The sequence below is a fragment of the Kogia breviceps genome, chromosome 1 (assembly GCF_026419965.1).
Source record: "Kogia breviceps isolate mKogBre1 chromosome 1, mKogBre1 haplotype 1, whole genome shotgun sequence".
NCBI classification, from domain to species: Eukaryota; Metazoa; Chordata; class Mammalia; order Artiodactyla; family Physeteridae; genus Kogia; species Kogia breviceps.
Window position 1 is genome coordinate 149,435,036 of NC_081310.1, and position 19,135 is coordinate 149,454,170.

Genomic DNA, 19,135 nt, shown 5'->3' on the forward strand with positions numbered 1-19,135 from the left:
TCTTTTGGTTGGAGCATTTAATCCATTTACATTTAAGGTAATTATCAATATGTATGTTCCTATTACCAGTTTCTTAATTGTTTTGGGTGTGTTTTTCCTTCTCTTGTTTTTCCTGCCTAGAGAAGTTCCTTTAGCATTTGTTGTAAAGCTGGTTTGATGGTGCTGAATTCTCTTAGCTTTTGCTTGTCTGTCAAGGTTTTACTTTCTCTGTCGAATCTGAATGAGATCCTTGCTGGACAGAGTAATGTTGGTTGTAGGTTTTTACCTTTCATCACTTTAAATATGTCTTGCCTCTCCCTTTTGGCTTGCAGAGTTTCTGCTGAAAGATCAGCTGTTAACCTTATGGGGATTCCCTTGTATATTATTTTTTGCTTTTCCCTTGCTGCTTTTAATATTTTTTCTTTGTATTTAATTTTTGATAGTTTGATCAATATGTGTCTTGGCATGTTTCCCCTTGGATTTATCCTGTATGGGACTTTCTGAGCTTCCTGGACTTGATTGACTACTTCCTCTCCCATATTAGGGAAGTTTTCAACTATAATCTCTTCAAATATTTTCTCAGTCCCCTTTTTTTCTCTTCTTCTTCTGGGACTCCTATAGTTCAAATGTGGGTGCTTTTAATGTTGTCCCAGAGTTCTCTAAGACTGTTCTCACTTCTTTTCATTCTTTTTTCTTTATTCTGCTCTGCGGTAGTTATTTCCACTATTTTATCTTTCAGGTTACTTATCCGTTCTTCTGCCTCAGTTACTCTGCTATTAACTCCTTCTAGAGAATTTTTAATTTCATTTATTTTGTTGTTCATCATTGTTTGTTTGCTCTTTAGTTCTTCTACGTCCTTGTTAAACATTTCTTGTATTTTCTCCATTCTATTTCCAAGATTTTGGATCATCTTTACTATCATTACTCTGAATTCTTTTTCAGGTAGACTGCCTATTTCCTCTTCATTTGTTTGGTCTCGTGGGTTTTTACCTTGCTCCTTCATCTGCTGTGCGTTTCTCTGTTTTCTCATTTTGCTTGACTTACTGTATTTGGGGTCTCCTTTTCACAGGCTGCAGGATCATAGTTCCTATTGTTTTTGGTGTCTGCCCCCAGTTGGTAAGGTTGGTTCAGTGGGTTGTGTAGGTTTCCCAGTGGAGGGGACTGGTGCCTGTGTTCTGGATGAGGCTGGATCTTGTCTTTCTGGTGGGTAGGACAGCGGTTGGTGGTGTGTTTTGGAGTCTGTGAACTTATTATGATTTTAGGCAGCCTCTCTGCTAATGGGTGGGGCTGTGTTCCTGTCTTGCTAGTTGTTTGGCATAGGGTGTCCAGCACTGTGGCTTGCTGGTCATTGAGAGGAGCTGGGTCTTAGTGTTGAGATGGAGATCTCTGGGAGAGCTTTCACAATTTGATATTACGTGAGGCTGGAAGGTCTCTGGTGGAGCAATGTCCTGAACTCACCTCTCCCACCTCAGAGGCTCAGGCCTGACACTCAGCTGGAGCACCAAGACCCTGTCAGCCACATGGCATGGGAGATGTTCACAAATTTTAGGAGTCAACCTGAGAATGAGGAGAAAAGGAATGGAGATAGCTGGGTAGGGTAACAACAGTCTTTTAAGAGAAGCTGACGCAAGCCTCTAGCATCATCACAGAATTATAGCACTGAAAGGATTACTGAAGCAGAGGCACTTTACAAACCTGCTGAATAATGCTCAGGTTTCTCTGAGTACAGCACTTTCATTTTCTCAGTCTTCCCACTGAAATTCTATCCTCTTCATTCACAAAGGTGGGCATTATCTCCAACAAATGAAAAATAATAACAACCTTTGAGATCACTTCAGGTCTCTTGTTTCTACACAGAAGCATCTTCAGGTATTGCTAAGGAAACATCCTGGTATAGTCCATTTCCGTGGGGCTCTGAGACAGTCTCTTTTGTGCGATACTCAATCTTTGCCAGGTGGCTGATGAAAGAGCCTTCAGGCAGAAATCAGAATAAACTACCTTAAGTTTCAAGACATCGCACCCCTGCACAGCCTTTGGGCCAGAGCTCCATTCCCCAACCTGGCCAGGCCTCTGGAGCTAGGTGCTGCTTCACTGTGACTCTGAGCAGGGAAGGTAGGGGAACTGAATCACACTGAGGAGGTTTGGGGTTTGCTTGATAGGTGATGTGAGCCACGCTTGTCACAGAGAACTCTGAGACCCCAGGATGTGGGCAGCAACGGCAGCCCGCACTTTCTCTTTCCAGGATTCCCCTGCCGGCTCCCTGAGAGCTCCTGAGATCCCTATTTGAGCTTTTGATACCTAACCTAACACTTTGCACTTATGACTCTTTCTCTACCTTTGCTCATTGTATTTCCTCCACCTGGAATATCCGCTGTTCTTATTTCTCCAATAAGAGTATAGTTCATCCTCCCAATAAGCCTCCTTCATCTGTCTTGAGGAAGTAACCCCTCCCTCCTTGAATACAGTTGACCATTTATAATTCAGGGTTAGAGGCACTAACCCTCCACAGTGAAAAATCTGGGTATAACTTATAGTCAGCCCTCCATATCTGAGGTTCCTCCGAATCTGAGGATGGTGTAGTACTGCAGTATTTACTACTGAAAAAAATCTGTGTATAAGTGCACCCATGCAGTCCAAACTCATGTTGTTTAAGGGTCAACTGTATATATAAGGCATGTTAGCAATACCAGAAGAGTAATTCTCAATGAAGCGAGTCAAGGAAGGAATCACAGTTTTCTTTAGAGACCTCACCCCAAACCTACAAAATCAGTATATTAGTCAGGAGGAACAAAATAGGGCATGTGTATTTTGAAAAGCCTCCTCTGATATTTCTGAAAAGCCATCTGCCCTAGCGGATAACCACTGTCACTACAGTTATTTGATTCTGTGTCTTATGTTCTCCACTCAAAACAGAGACCAGAAAAGTATAAAATTACAGACTGAAGAATTGGTGAATGTGGTTGGTTGCCACTGGGGAGGAGAACAAAGGGACTGGTGTGGGAGGGAAACTTATTTTTTGCAGTACTTCCTTCTGTAACTTTTAAATTTTGTGCCTTGTCCATATATTATCTATTCAAAAGGAAAAACATAAAGAATGGCACAGACTTAAGAGTCAGATAACCCTGATTTGCTTCCTAAATTTTGTCACTTACTAGCTGTGTATGATCTTGGGCAAGTCACTTTACCTACCTGACACTCAGTTTTCACGTATTAAAAATGGAGAGTTAGAAATAGGTGCTGACCAATAGGGTTATTGTGGGAAACAAAGGAGAAAAATGTCTTTAACGCAAAGCACTGACCCTGGTCACTGAGTGGGGGCCTAGTACATCCCACTGCCTTCACAATTCTACTTGCTGAAACAGAGTGACAGGCAAACTCACATCTTAATGCCCTTTGGCTCAGAGAATGTAATTCAGGAAGGAAATAAAGTGAAATTTGTCAGTCTGTCTTGTCAAAACCAGAGAACAGGGCCTGGTCTTTTGTTTCCCACACCACAGATCTTACTAATGCTCACTTCATATTACAGTAGATGGCCGGTAGAAAGGTCACTAGCATGAGCATAATGCTTCTCCCTCACAGTGCTGTGATTATCTTAATAGTGAACAATTGCCAAGAAAGCCACCCCTAAGAGTGCAAGTCTCCCCAGATGTGGGAAAACTTCTTGTGTCACGATTAACAGCTTCCTAGAAGCAGTGCAGCTAATGTTCAAACCACTGTAAATTGCTTTCACCTCTCTCTTTCCGTACAACTCCATCCACTTCAAAAGAAAACTTTGTCTATTAACACTGGCTTGTCATATAGGAAGATGCTTCTTGAATCAGCGTCCCTTCAAGAGAAGTGGCTATGAGGTGGGAACTGGAGTGACCAACTAAAGACAGTTAAACCCTTAGAAACACCAGTTATAGCTGTGAAACATGATTTTCCTAATCAGAAAGCTGTCGGGACAGAGGAAAAACCTACAGCCTTGGGACTTCCCTGGTGGTGCAGTGGTTAAGACTCCACGCTCCCAATGCTGGGGGCCCAGGTTCGATCCCTGGTCAGGGAACTAGATCCCATGTGCATGCCGCAACTAAGGAGCCCAGAAGCCGCAACTAAGACCTGGCACAACCAAATAGATTAATATTTTAAGGCAAACAAACAAACAAAAACCCTACAGCCTTGACCTCAGAGCGTGACACTACCCTGCTTAGAACCTTCCACCAGTATTACCTGGCACTGAGAATAAAACCCCGGCTTACCAGCATGGATCTCGAGGCCCTGTACGCACCTGGTCTTCCTCACCTAACAACATCCTACTCTTCATTTAGTTTGACTGAGACACTCTGAACAAACAACTTCCATTCCTCCCACAGGACATCTCTTTTCCACCTGTACCTGCCATTCACCACATTCTTATCCTTCAAGCCTGAACTTGGAAAGGCTTTCCCCAGCTCTCTCTCTAAGGTGCCCCCCAGTTATATTCTCATCACCCTGTTTATGCTTCTTGAATCATCATCACTTCTTACAAGCACTTCTTTGCATCACTTTTTACAGTTTATAACTATCTTCTCAGGTTATTTTTTACTTGTTTATTATCATGTCCTGACTGAAGCACAGAACCCAGACTCTAGGAGAGCAAGGACCTTTTCTATTTTGCTTCTCACAGTTGGTAGTGCAGTGTCTGGCATAGAGTAGGAGCTCTGTAAATATTTCAGGAAGGAAAGAAAGCTCTCTAAGCTGCAAGCTGCCTCTGCTACTATCCAGTTGTGTAATTTAAGGTGATTCATTCAACCTATGCAAACTTTAGCATCCTCACGTGTGAAATGGGTTTGGACAGGCCAGTCTTCTTTATATATTGTAGGGAGAAATTAGAAGCTACTGAATTAAGAACTAAACTTCCAATTTTAAGAGGATTTTTAAAAATTATAGTTCATCAAAATAATCAATCTGTGCAGTCCAGTGGTTAGGACTCGGCACTTTCACTGCCATGGCCCGGGTTCAATCCCACAAGCTGCACAGCATGGCTCAAAAAAAATAATAATAATCAATCTGTGGACATTTGTAATTAAGAAATCAATGTACAAAAGAGTAAATATGTGTGATAATTTTACAGAGAAAATGCATACATCCCTTCTCTGACATGCATGTTACACAAAAGAATGGGTATACCAGCTACAGATATGTAAACATATACAGGCAACAACTAAATATGAAAAGAGAATAGTGCAATTATGGCTGACTCTTCTAGTGCAAAAAATAAAAAAAACTTTGCTACAACAAAATTTCAATTAAATAATTAAATGTTTTAAAATAGCTTTTTATTTTTTTAAAGGAGGCTTTAGAAGGTCAGAGACTAAAAGTACTAGAAGTATACAACTGGGAAACAAAACCACCATTTATCAAACGGTTCTTACGTGTTGGCATTGAGCTATTTTAATTAGGGCATGTATTAAATATATTTATATTTAACCTTCTACCACATAGGTATTATTGTTCCTATTATGTAGAAGAAAAATTAGGCTGCTTATTTCACCTCCTAAAGTATTTCCTCAAATGTTACCTTCTTAAGGAGGCTTTTCCTGGTCAACCTATTTAAAACTGCAAACCCACACTCTCTCCTGAATTCCTTATCTATCTTCTCTGCATGGCACACATCATCTATACCACAGAAATTATTACTTATTTTGTATCTCCCCCTACTAAAATGTGAGTTCTACAGGATAGCGATTTTTTTTTTTCTGTTCTCTTCTGAAACCCCAGCACCCAGTAGAGGACTTGGCACTGAGTAGATATCAATAAATAATTGATGAATGAATGAACAGTTGAATGTACTGGTGAGGTGGTTCTGAAAGTCTGTTTGACTCGAAGACTTTCCACATCATTACACCAGAGTAACTGAGTACAAGTAGACATAATTCATAGAAGCTGATCAGGAAGAAGATAAAGTTAGACTGGTGGCAAGGAACCAGGTATGAAGATGAAAGAGAACATGTTCTGCCTGGAGAAAGACAATGACATTCTTTAAGATGTACCGAGTGTGGTTATGATCCTTTTTTCTTATTATAGAATATGATGATACAGGGTCTTATGGCTTTGAACATGTAAGGACAACTAAAGCTGAACTGCATGATGAACTGAGCCTGAGCAAGGGCATGTTTTCCTCCAAGGATGTCTCTTGAGTTCTAACAGGCAAGGAGGCTAAAAGTTCCTCAGGAAAACTCTGAAGAGCTAAGCAAAGATTTCTACAGTCCCAAAGTACTAAGGGAGAATTGGAGTTCAGGTCCCACTGGGGAGAAGGGATTGGTAAACACCCCAGACTCACTAGAATACCTGGAAGGCCATGTGTTAGGAGCAAAGGCAACAAGAGAGTCTGAACCTTACCCAAAAGGTACCTCTGCCTCGTTTCAGAGATGATCGCCCACCTGTACCACACACACACACACACACACACACACACACACACGCACGCACGCACACACACACAGTATCTCCTTATTAGAAGAAACAGTGACTATTCTGGATGGAGATGACATCACCTGAAGCCTTTTGTAGCTGGCGTACATAATATTGAACATTCATTCAAATTATGGCATGACGAGATATACAACCAAATAACTATAATGAGAGAAAAACATCAAACCACAGAAACACATCTAAAGTGGATCCACATATTGGAATTAATTATTTTAAGTCCTTATAAGCTATGATTAATATGTTCAAGAAATAGAGAAAAAGATGGCAACTACAGATTTTTTAAAATTGAGAATTCCTCCAAAAGAATTATGATCTAAAAAGGGATAAAATAAATTCCAGAATAGAAAAATATAACAACTAAAATTAAGGACTCAATAGACAGGCAGATTAGGCACAGGAAATTCAGTAAAGTAGAAGACTGGTAAATAGAAAATATCTACTATCTAAGACTTTAGTGTAAATTAAAGAACAATTTTCAAGAAAAGCATCATCGATTTTTATGAATGATAGTAAAAATATTAACAATATCCTATGTGCTTGCAACTATTCTAGGCACATTAAATTTAATTCCTATACAACCCATGAGATAGGTACTAATCTATTAATATCTTCCTCTTACAGACAACAAAACTGAAACATAGAGTCTAGATAATTTTACAAGCTAGTAAATGGATAAGCCAGAATCTGAACCCAGGCAGTTTGACGCCAGAGTCCATGTCACCAGTAAACTATACTGCAGTAATTAATAACATGTGAAGTTTGATGAGGTATTTATATTTCTTACTCTTATTTTGAATTAAACTCCTCTCAACAAATTTAGATGGAATTAGTAATCAGTGACTAATCTAACCTAAATATGATAATGTAAATAATTTGAAATTAAGTACAAGCTGTGCGTGTTCTTTCATATTGCACATCTGAGGAAAGCCTGGTCAGTTGGCCCACACAGCCCAGAAAGGAAGTGACTCCAAATGCAGGCTAGCTTACAAGGAAAGAAATACTCTCCAAAGCATCGGCTGTGAAAATTCCAACCTAAAAATAACAGCACATGTAACATAAAATTTTAGAAGGAAAATATTCATCACAAATACCCAAAGAAGGAAATGGTAGAACTATCTAAAGAGACAACTTCTTACAAAACCCACATGGGACACAGAAAACTCATTCTGAATACTGCATATGACAGTAGAGTTTAAGCTGGGCTCAGCTCACATACCTCAGGTGGGATTACAGTATAACTTTTGAAACTATTCGGACAAGAAAACCTTTCCTTTCTCATCATTTATTGAGAAAGCCACCTGGAAGGCTTCTCTAAGTTTCAATTACCCTGGCCTTTGATTATCCAGAGTGGGGACTACGAAATTAATTTGCAGTGAGAGGTCACTAAAAATGTTAGGAAAAACTGTAAAAGTTACCTTCTGGCATTTTGCCATTAGAAATAAAGGTCTCAATACAAAATTTTTTAAGTCCAAGAAAAAGCACTGCCTATCTCAAAAGATAAGCCACTTTTTTGTTCTTAAATATCTGGACCGGGAAGATTTTTTTTTAAGTCTATATCATGGTCTTGAATTTTAGGAAACATTTTAAAAGGACTTACAATATCTGAAAAGCTAACACACTCTGCACAAGGCCACTCTGCATACTACCTTTAAGGTGGGCAAAGCAGTCAAACCAGGGATTTTGGTTTCTGGAAGTGGCCCACGTTCTTCCCAGGCATATCTAACCATCACGTTTCATAACAGTCAGAACCTACTACATTTCCAGAAAACCTCTAAAACTGAATTCTAAAAGCTTTAGATCACAGCACTAATCTAGTTTCTTTGACAAGAACTTAGAGAAAGTTCTTCAAACAACAAAAAACTGGCAACAGTTTAAAAAATAGGGACTTCCCTGGTGGTGCAGTGGTTAAGAATCCACCTGCCAATGCAGGGGACACGGGTTGGGGCCCTGGTCTGGGAAGATCCCACATGCTTCAGAGCAACTAAGCCCATGTGCCACAACTACTGAGCCTGTGCTCTAGAGCCCATGAGCTACAACTACTGAGCTCAGGTGCCACAACTACTGAAGCCCGTGCGCCTAGAGCATGTACTCCACAGCAAGAGAAGGCACCGCAATCAGAAGCACGCGCAGCACAAGGAAGAGTAGCCCTTGCTCGCCACAACCAGAGAAAGCCCGCGTGCATCAACAAAGACACAACACAGCCAAAAATAAATAAATAAATTTATAAAAAATAAAAATAAAAAATAATGCTTACCTTTGAATATTTCTGTAACTCAGCATCATCTGCAATCTGTGTGTCCAAAGTAGCAATCTAAATTCACAAGAAAAAATATTCCCAATATTTGTAAAAGCATAACTTTATTTCTTCCCATGCTTTCTGAAAAAATCTGTATAAAACCTATACATTGATAACTCCATCTAAACTCTTTTCCAAGTTTCTGAAATCCATAACACATAATGTAAAATTTCAGAGAATATTCGCTTTTTTGTTATTGTTCTCCACAGCAATCTTTTTTCATAAATTATGCAAAAGCTGAACTAGAAGGTGATGGGCAAATACATGCACTATTTTTAAAAACCCATGACCCCTAAAATTTTAATATAATCCTCCATTGTATTAAAACCATAAAAATTTTATTCTTTTGACAAAACCAAGAGTATGGTCATTTTTACTTCTAAACCCAGGCCTTGAAACAAAGTTTTCAAGGTCAGAAAAATCAGACAAGTTTGGAAAAATTGAAGCATCTGACTTTCTACAGCAAGCTCAAACCAGTTCCCTAGGAAAGTGCTGGCAAGGACACAAACAAAAGACCTGGACTGGTGGAAAGATCGTGGAATACTGAAAGCTTTTAATCCTGGCCTAAAACTATTGTTCTGAGCTTCAATGGTGGACATCCACAGGAAGTGAATTCCGTGCAAGCAAAATACTGCACTGATGATTTGCATCTGTAAGTTGTTAATAGAATATGGTGCATCTGGAGGGAGGAAATAAGTTAAACAGTGGTCCAACTAAGGCTTCTAAAAGTACTGCACTTCAGATAAGTAGATTCTGGAAGAAAATAAAGTAAGAAACACTGGAGCACATGCATAAATGTATGTATGCATATTTGCATGTATGCATTCATTCATCCGTCTTGCCTGGCTTCTCCTTTTTTCGCCTCATCCCTCAGAACATGTTACAACTCTTAATGAATAAACTGTCACTTTAAGTTTCCAACTTCAAATTCTGTCTCCTCTTTCTAGCCCCTCTGTTATGACCTCACCACATGATAAATAAAATTTGGAAAGGTGGTTATAAAGATGATAAATTTTTAACCAAAAAGAGTTCATCGCAAAACAGACCATTTAAAAATACTGGTACACCAAACTTCTTTAAATACCAACCACTCAGAATAGCAGAAAAGGTCGCTTGCTAGGTGATAACCTAATGAAAAAACCGCTTTGAAATCTATGAAGTAAAGAAGCAGCAGCTCATGAGGACGGACATGCAAGTACAAAACCAGTAAGAAGAGGAAGTATGGACTGTTTTGACTCATCTTAATGACACTGGAAAATGTCTAACAATAGATAGTGGCTAGAAGAGAAAAAAAAAAGTCTCCAACCAGCCAGCAAGTACTAATGACAAACATATGTAAGAAAACGTGAAAGACAAAAGAAATTTAATAGAATACTTTATTACTAACACATTTAGTGAACACTGCAGAGGCTTTTCTAAGTGCAGCTTTCTGTTTTCATGAGGATTCATATGGGGAAATGTAATAAATCCCTTACTCAGTGAATCTAATAACAGGTGAAAGGAAGCCTAATGGACCACTGGCATATAAACTTATACCTGACCTAAATTACTTCCTGTTCTCCCAAATACATTTGATAATCATTCTTTCATTTTTCTCATAAAACTGTAAGATTCTTTGTGAAACATAGGACTAATATCCACAGCCCTTTCAGTGTATAATAAAACAAACATCATAAAAGCAATCATAAAAATGCCAGCAATTTTAAGCAGCTGATACAGGTTATAAATTTAAAGGCAAGTCCTTTCTCTCCTAACATTTTTCTGCCTATTGTTGACTTAAATTGTTTCCACATGAACTGAGTGTCTGCTAATTGTAACTGAAACTTATCTGCAGTCCTTAACTGTCCTTGCAGCTTAACATGAAAAAATAAAATAAAATCAAATCAATTAATTGATCCAGTACGGAAGAAACACAGGAGGAAAAAATAAAGGCAGGCCGGCTATTCTTTGACTCTACCATTTCTTTCAATTGTAGCATTCAGAGCTACATTTCATTGACATGAGATGAGACATGAGTGTTTTTTATTAGAAGATTTTAACATACCATTACTTCATAATCAGGGCCCAGTAGGTTTTCCCATCTGGATTTCAGCTCATTTTCTAAAGAGACTGGGACTCCTTCTGGATTAAAAAAATAAATAAACAAAACATTGAAACTACTGTGAGCTAAACACACTAAACTACTAAATTCTTCCATAACAGCACAGCTTCAGTAACTAAAAGGGAAATAAATAGAAAGGAAAGTGCATTAACTTAGGTCTATTAGGTAAAGTAAATCAGAGATGACTTGTAAGACTAATGTAAAACGTAAAATTTTACATTTTACTAATGTAAAAATGTAAAATGTAAATTTGGTCTGTGACCAAATTATGAAAGGGCTTTTGCTGTTAAGGAATATTTTAAAGGGAAGAGGAAATGATGAGTTATAAATGAAATTTGAATTGTATAGTTTGTATACAAACATCCTGTGGCTTACATGTAAAATGCATCTGGCTTTGGTTTATGCTATGTTAGGACAAACAAAGATTTAAGGTGAATGTTAATCACTTCAGAGTAGTACCTTCCACTCACCCACAGGAAAAGTAAAAACTTATCAAAATATCTTTACTATAAACAAGGCATATCAACATGACCCAATCAAACTTTTCACTTGGGCAGATATAAAATCTTTTCTGGTTTAATTCAACCAGTGAGTTCCATGAGCTTTAATATAATAGAAACTTTGTTTTACTTTGGTCTTTTGTGGCTACGTGGTTATCATATCTTTATAACTTTCTTACTTAAGGGTAGTATAGCCTTTATTGCATGGGTCGGATGATTTTAAAGAGCGCAGACAGATTTTAAGTGTCCTGCCTGTCCTCCATATGATCTTAGCCAGAAGCTCTGTGCAGTCTGTAGTCTGAATAATGCCTAATAGACAAAAATCAAAGTACTAAAACTGTAATTTCAATTTAGATCCACAGTAGCAGCAGAAAATAAACAAACCTCCACCTTTTTTCTTTAAGAAAAATTCAATTTTGTCACAAGATTGGACAAGTCTCTAAACACCACAACTGATATAACCATCTGCCTAAAATCAAACATAACTTGCAATATCAGTTTTTTCAAGCCTTCAAGCAGACATTAATCTCGGATGCATATCATGCTTAATTACATAATACAAATCACTAAGTAAAACAGGCTAACTTCAAAAATCAGAGACTAAGACTAATAAACACTAAAGAACTTAAAATTACTAGATTTACAAAAGTATATTCATAAAGTAACTATATTAACTGATATGCTAGATTACATTTCCAGGATAACTAACTAAAGATCCTATTAAAAACAAAATATCAGGGCTTCCCTGGTGGCGCAGTGGTTGAGAATCCGCCTGCCGATGCAGGGGACACGGGTTCGTGCCCCGGTCTGGGAAGATCCCACATGCCGCGGAGCGGCTGGGCCCGTGAGCCATGGCCGCTGAGCCTGAGCGTCCGGAGCCTGTGCTCCACAACGGGAGAGGCCACAACAGTGAGGCCCGCATACCACACACACACACACACACACAAAAAAAAAAAAAAAAAAAAAAAAAAAAAAAAAAAAAATATCATTCATGTAGGCTCTGCACCTTTGTGCCTACTCTGTTAACATTTCCATAAGAAATTACATTAAGAGTTCTACTAAATTTCTTACAGGCAGCAGTTTCCTATGTGGTAGGCTAATCTGAATAAAATTTGCAATGTACTGGTTGAACTGTAAGCTTAAAAACATGGTATTTAAAGATATTTTATACATATATAAAATAATGTTGATATTTCACCTACAATTCTTTTGACTATATTTTTACCTTTCAGTCATACAATGAAATCATAGTCATGAGTTTTAAAGCACAGCACAAAGGCCTAAGTACCAGAGTAAAGAGATTTATTTTAAGCAGCTCAATAAATCCTTGGCTACACAAAATGATCACACACAAAAATGAATATTATGATGCTCTGAAACGATTATTCCAATGGCAACGAAGGGGAGCAGAATATGCCACCCCCAAATATTGCCACTTCGGCATGTGGATTATTTTCAGCTGAAGGCAATCAAGACCCAGCAGACTTGGGGGAAAACTTTCACCTCTCCCTTAACTACCTAAAAGAATTTAGATAGGGAACCTGTACCAGAAAGACAGCTATTACCAGAGATAACTTTTTTATTTGAAAGACCTATCTGCATGGCTGGGCAAACTTCTAATTACCAAACATCTGCTCTTCTTATCATCCTGTAAATTACTCTCCTCCCCTTGGAAGGCCCAGGCCCCTATCCCATTCCTTAACTCAGGATAGCACAGAAGCCTCAATTGCCCAACTTGCCCTTGGGGCTCATATTTTTATGGGACTCTTACACATAGGAAATTAGTTTTTCTCCTGTGTTAATCTGTCTTATGTCAATTTAATTATTACACCAGCCAAAAAAACTAGAAGAGAAGAAGGGAAAACATTTCTGCCCCTACAGCAAAAAGAGAGTTAACTTCATAACAGTTGGAAGAATTTGGTCTAACTCTTTAGCTGAAATTATACATACTCATGAAAAAAAAAAAAAAGGTAGTGAGGTTGATCCAAAAAGAGCAGATATTTCTAAAAATATTTCTAACTTTAGAATGTATTTGATATTCACCTGATAGTTCACTGTACATCTCTCTGGGTTCACATGAATTTAAAGAGCAAAAGTTAACTGCAATCTACTTGGGTCAAAAAGAACAAGTTAAATTTCCAAACTATAGGAAATTTTAAAACTTGAATGAGGGGTTTACTCCTTGCTTCAGGCCATTCTTTCCCAAGAGAAGGCAATCAAAGCCAAAAGCCAACGTGGACACGGATGAAGTTTAAGTAGTCCATTTCATTCAACTGTCAAGGCTTCCCTGAGTGCCTTTGTACAGGAAACTGTGTGAGACGGTTACTCAACATGCTTACAGAATACAGTCAACTAGAGTAGACGAGGTGTCAAAGAACAAAGCACAAGGACAAAGCTGCACATCAATTAAAAACAAAATTAAACAATAAATATATAGCAACCTGGAAATTTGATGAAATATATAAAAATGTATACATTATTGTTATGGTGAAAAGGAAATACTACTATATGTATACAGACAGCTGTATATCTATAGCTATATCAATGATAATGATACAAGCTAAAGTAAGCAGTAATTAAAAATGCCAACAAGATTAAAAGTTATCACACTAATAAAATGTATTCAAAATCAATATAATTAAACAATGATTAAACAACAATATGCTCAATTCTCAACTGCCACAAGTGTTAAGATGTTGATATTAAGAATATCTTATTTTATATTTCTAAAAATGTCTCTAAAATTCCTCATACTATATTAACTATAAAGAGAGAAAGCTTTGAATTGAATGCTTTGTGCCTACCCAGTTTTTCTAAGGCTTGTATATTGTCATTTTTTAGATAATCCATTCTTTCTTCAGTTTCCTCATCTTCACTGAAATTAGTTTCCTTTTCCACTGCTCCAGTCAGAAAGAGGGCTGGTGTTTTCGGTGGTTCTACCACAGTTCCTAAAATAAGAATTGTTAATTTGAATCACTATCAGATGAAGGCCATATTTAAGTAAGCTTATTCCACTCTATTGTCCCATTTCACAACCTCCTTACAAACTTTTCAGGTAACTTACACATATGATTCCTTTATTTAAAATGCCACTTGTGACAACCACTCAATTCATTAAAAAATACACTTGTAGTAGTATTGAAAAGAATAAGGAACTAGGCAATAGGAAGAGAAAAGCAAGGTAAAGTCAATGACAAAGCAGGAGGAGATGCTTTTCAATATAGCCTTGGGGGCTGGGGGGAAGGAGGAGCACACTGGGGGCCATATGTTCTTGCTGCTGTGGTGGGCAGGGAGCAAGATATGCAGAAGAAGCCGGTTCCATTGCTCTGGGCAATCCTAGGTTCTGGCATGACATTATCATAAGTTTTACAAACAACTCTACATAAGTAACCTCGTGAATGGGAAGTAAAAGGGAGAGTATTCCCCTGGTTGCAGAGTTTCCTTCCTTAGCTAAATTGAGTTAAGTAAGCTTTCAACCTCAAGCATGCCAGTCACTATGTATCTCTTAAACACAAGAAAGGTTGAACAAGAATCATTTTAGGTTATTTTTAAATAACCAGATATAACTTATAAAGTATTCTTATCAAAAATATTGAACCTGAATTTAGGCTTTAGCTCTAGCTCCTAGCTCACAAGAAACATAGGGGATAGAGGAACAAGTCACATGACACCACAAGGAAACAATCAAATTCTGAATGTACTATTCTAGTGACAAATGGCTAAATCCCTTCAAAAAGTCTACGCCATGGAGGCAGGGGCAAGGGATTCTTCTAGATTAAGAAACCAAAGAAGCATAATACAATGCAATAGGCTCAATGCATAAAAATCAATGATCTTGATTTTATGAGGTTTTTGAGGGGAAGAAAGGGAAGTGGAAAAAGGAGCTACAAAAGACATCCGGAGGCTCCCCTGGTGGCGCAGTGGTTAAGAGTCCGCCTGCCGATGCAGGGGACAAGGGTTCGTGCCCCGGTCTGGGAAGATCCCACATGCCGCGGAGCGGCTGGGCCCGTGAGCCATGGCCACTAAGCCTGCGTGTCCGTAGCCTGTGCTCCACAACGGGAGAGGCCACAACAGTGAGAGGCCCGCGTACTGCAAAAAAAAAAAAAAAAAAAAGACATTTGGGAGCAAGTGGGAAAATGTAAATATGTGTTGGGTATTTGATATTAGGGAATTACTATTAATTTTCTTTGGTGTGATAATGATATCATGACTATTTTTAGAAGCTATAACTGAAGTATGTAGGGCTAAATTGTCGTGATATCTACTACTCACTCTTAAATGGTTCAGAAAAAGGTAAACAGATGATGCAAACATGGCAAAATGTTAACTGCTAAATGTAAATGGTGGGTTTGTGGGTATCTGTTACATTAGTTTTCAATCTTCCTGTATGTTCAAAACATTTTACAACCAGTTAAAAGTTAAAAGTTCCTATGATCTTAACATGACATTTTAAACCACACAGGATTTTTTAGAACATTAATCTCTTGATACACACTAAATGCACAGCCCATTGCCAGCAAAACAAATGCCAGCCAGAAGCTGCTAATGTAGCTTGGGGAGAAGAGTTACACACTAAACAGTGTGCAGAGTACAAAGCAATACACGATTGGTTGTATGCTACAAGCAGTATACAAATTGGTACACAAATAAGTATATACAAGGTATGCAAATAAGAGTTTAGAGGAGAAAAAGACAGTAAGATTTTGAATGGCAGAGGAAGGTACTGCACAAGAGCTAGAAGCCGTGCAGTTTATTTCAGTAAAACAAACTTAAATGCTGACTATGAGGAAGGCACACAGAGATGTGTTCAATGGGGCAGGGGAGACAGGCATAACCACTCCCCTACATTATAGTGGCCACACACAAAACAGGTGATTACAACACGGTGTGATAAATGCTAGTGTAGAGTGCTCTTCAAAGGGTGCTAGTGAAACACACAGGAAGGACACCCAAACCATGGAAGAAGTGCAGATTTAGAGTCAAAACCTATCCCAATACAAATTTAAAATATAGGCACGCCCAGTAAAGAATTGCTAATTCACAGATGACATAGTTCATTTGATACAGCAGACTAAAGCCAAAGGCTCTATCAGAGCTACTAAAAACCATTATAATGGTATAGATATTTATGTAAACCTTTAAGGTCAATATAGCATTTGTACATTCTGTACTATTTAGGCAATTTTAAATTTCATACACACAATGCAGTTGACAGGGCATCTATCTTTCAGCAGCAGAATTTCCACTACCACATAAAACTTAAAAAGTTCCAACATAGGGACTTCCCTGGTGATGCAGTGGTTAAGACTCCGTGCTCCCAATGCAGGGGACCAGGGTTTGATCCCTGGTTGGGGAACTAGATCCCACATGAATGCTGCAACTAAGAGTTTGCATGCCACAACTAAGGAACTGATGAGCCGTAACTAAGGAGCCCACGAGCTGCAACTGAGGAGCCCACATGCTGCAACTAAGACCCTGTGCAACCAAATAAATAAATAAATAAATGAAAAATAAAATTTAAAAAAAAGTTCCAATGTAAATACAATTTAATATCAGTTGAAAGCCAACATTTCTAGGCTCATTATATCTTCAGAAGAGGGGGAAAAATGTATTCAACTTTTAACAAATTCTAATGGAATTATTTCTTACCCACTAGTTATATAATTAGTCATTCATTTTATTTTTTTTGAACCATACTTTAATTTATTGGCATAGTTAATCTATGAACAAGACAGGTTTTTATTCTTTCCATGAAGGGAGATCGTTTTCAATCTACCATAACATGTGCCCACACATCTTCACCCTGAACATGCAGCATTTCAAGCTGTAGTCAGGGTAAATTATTCTTTTTATGCTTTCACAATTTTTATGCTGCTGCCAGAAGTCTTCTCGGCATTTGCTTTTAATCCTGTCTTCAATGCATCCCTCACTGCTTTTGTACAGATCTGGGAGTATCAGATGTAGCTAAGTCCAGCTTGTCGCCAGTATGCCACCATGATGGTCACGAAAGGGGACACATCTGGCCACATTGCAAGGACCTGTCAATGTCAGCTCAGTGTGCAGCCCGGCTGCCAGAAGGTCAGGCCTGAGAAGTGTAAGGAGTGGGGCCCCAGACCTGCCAGCCATTCATTTTATTTATTTTTTATTTTTATTTTTTAAAATAAATTTATTTATTTTTGGCTGCGTTGGGTCCTTGTTGCTGCGCACAGGCTTTCTTTTTAGTTGTGGTGAGCAGGAGTTACTCTTCACCGTGGTGTGCAGGCCTCTCATTAAGGTGGCTTCTCTTGTTGTGGAGCACAGGCTCCAGGTGCGTGGGCCTCAGTAGTTGTGGCACATGGGATCAGTAATTGTGGCTCAAGGGCTCTAGAGTGCAGGCTCAGTAGTTGTGGCACACAGGCCCAGCCGCTCCACAGCATGTGGGATCTTCCCAGACCAGGGCTCGAACCCATGTCCCCTGCATTGGCAGGCAGATTCTTAACCACTGAGCCACCAGGGAAGCCCCAGTCATTCATTTTAAATTGAATGTGTTCCCATGATTGCCAAATTTTGTTGATCTATCTAAATTTATAAGTTGATAATTAAAAATTGTCATGCATACAATTACGCATTTGTTCCATAATGAAAATTTACTATTCTTAGAATCAAAGTAACAAATATTATTTTATAAATAGAAGTGTCCATGATAGAAATCTATGTTTTATTTTCTCTTGCTATAGTTCATAAAGTAAATCAAGAAATATTAGAATCAAATACATCATCAGAGGTAATATGAAACCTGAAGTTTGCAAAATTTCAAAGCATTAGACAACTGAGAGCCCCTGGAACAAAATGTGGCAAAGCTTTATTATTCAAATATAAGAAATAAATGAAATTTGGAAGGTTTTTGGGAAAATGATTTCCATCTCCATTTATAGAAGCTCTCAGAGCTTAATGCATGTCAGGGTTCACATTCTAACATCTGGACTGGCACGTTATAATAGGCAAAGGAAACTCTTCAAGGCATAAATGAATTGATTCACTTCTCCACTGCTGCGTTTCACAAGGTGGGCAGTTTTTCCTTCCTTATAGAACAACTTCCATAAATGAGCTGATCTTCCAAACACAGACAGGGTAGGGGGAGGGACAGAGGAATTAATTACCTCTGTCAGAGGGCCTTTCATGTGGAGAAGCAGATGAGGATGTTTTCCTTCGAACTAGGGTTAGGTGTACCACTTGCCCTGCATTTCTTAACACTTCAACAACATCCTGGTTGGCAAAACCCTGAATATTCATACCATCGACCTAAAACATTAAAAGACACATTAAACAGAAGTTCCAAGTTAGCTACCACTTTTAATTCTGGCAAGGCAGTATAAAATTAGGCAATTCATTTCATCCCCCAAATAATTTGTATTAGACCTAAGCAAGTATTTTTGAATAAGGATAAAAAATTAGTAGTAAAACATGCTGACAAATTTCCTGACAAACTAGAAAGCAAACTGAAACTTGTATTCCTAAGTCATACATTTAACTTATAGCCTGAGAAAGGTAGAGGGTCTTAATCTCTGATGCTATTCAAAATTCAAAGTGCCATAAAAGGTGGTCAGTTGTTATACAGAGCTCTCAAGATGTATTACTAGAAGCCATTATTACTAAAAGTGAAGAGGCCATCCAATACTTCACCTCTCTACCATATATCACTATGTGATATTTTCCAGAAGAAACTGATCTCCCTCTATTAGGTTTTCTAGTATTCTAAAAAAGCACATGCAAGAAAGGTATCTCAGTCAAGTCCAATCACCCATTCTTAAGTCCATCATGACCAAC

The 19,135-nt window shown here is 38.3% G+C and overlaps 1 protein-coding gene across 3 annotated transcripts in view; it reads right to left on the bottom strand.

The window, feature by feature from the left end:
* The window catches only part of PATJ (PATJ crumbs cell polarity complex component), a 353,889-nt gene that overhangs the window by 293,875 nt on the left and 40,879 nt on the right, over positions 1-19,135 (bottom strand). For all 3 annotated transcript variants that reach the window (XM_067006873.1, XM_067006872.1, XM_059083193.2), the window contains exons 11-14: positions 18,469-18,610; positions 14,134-14,277; positions 10,773-10,849; positions 8,687-8,743 (exon numbers count right to left, since the gene is read on the bottom strand). In XM_067006873.1, coding sequence (XP_066862974.1) covers positions 8,687-8,743; positions 10,773-10,849; positions 14,134-14,277; positions 18,469-18,610 — 420 coding nt within the window. The remainder of the gene's footprint in view (positions 1-8,686; positions 8,744-10,772; positions 10,850-14,133; positions 14,278-18,468; positions 18,611-19,135) is intronic.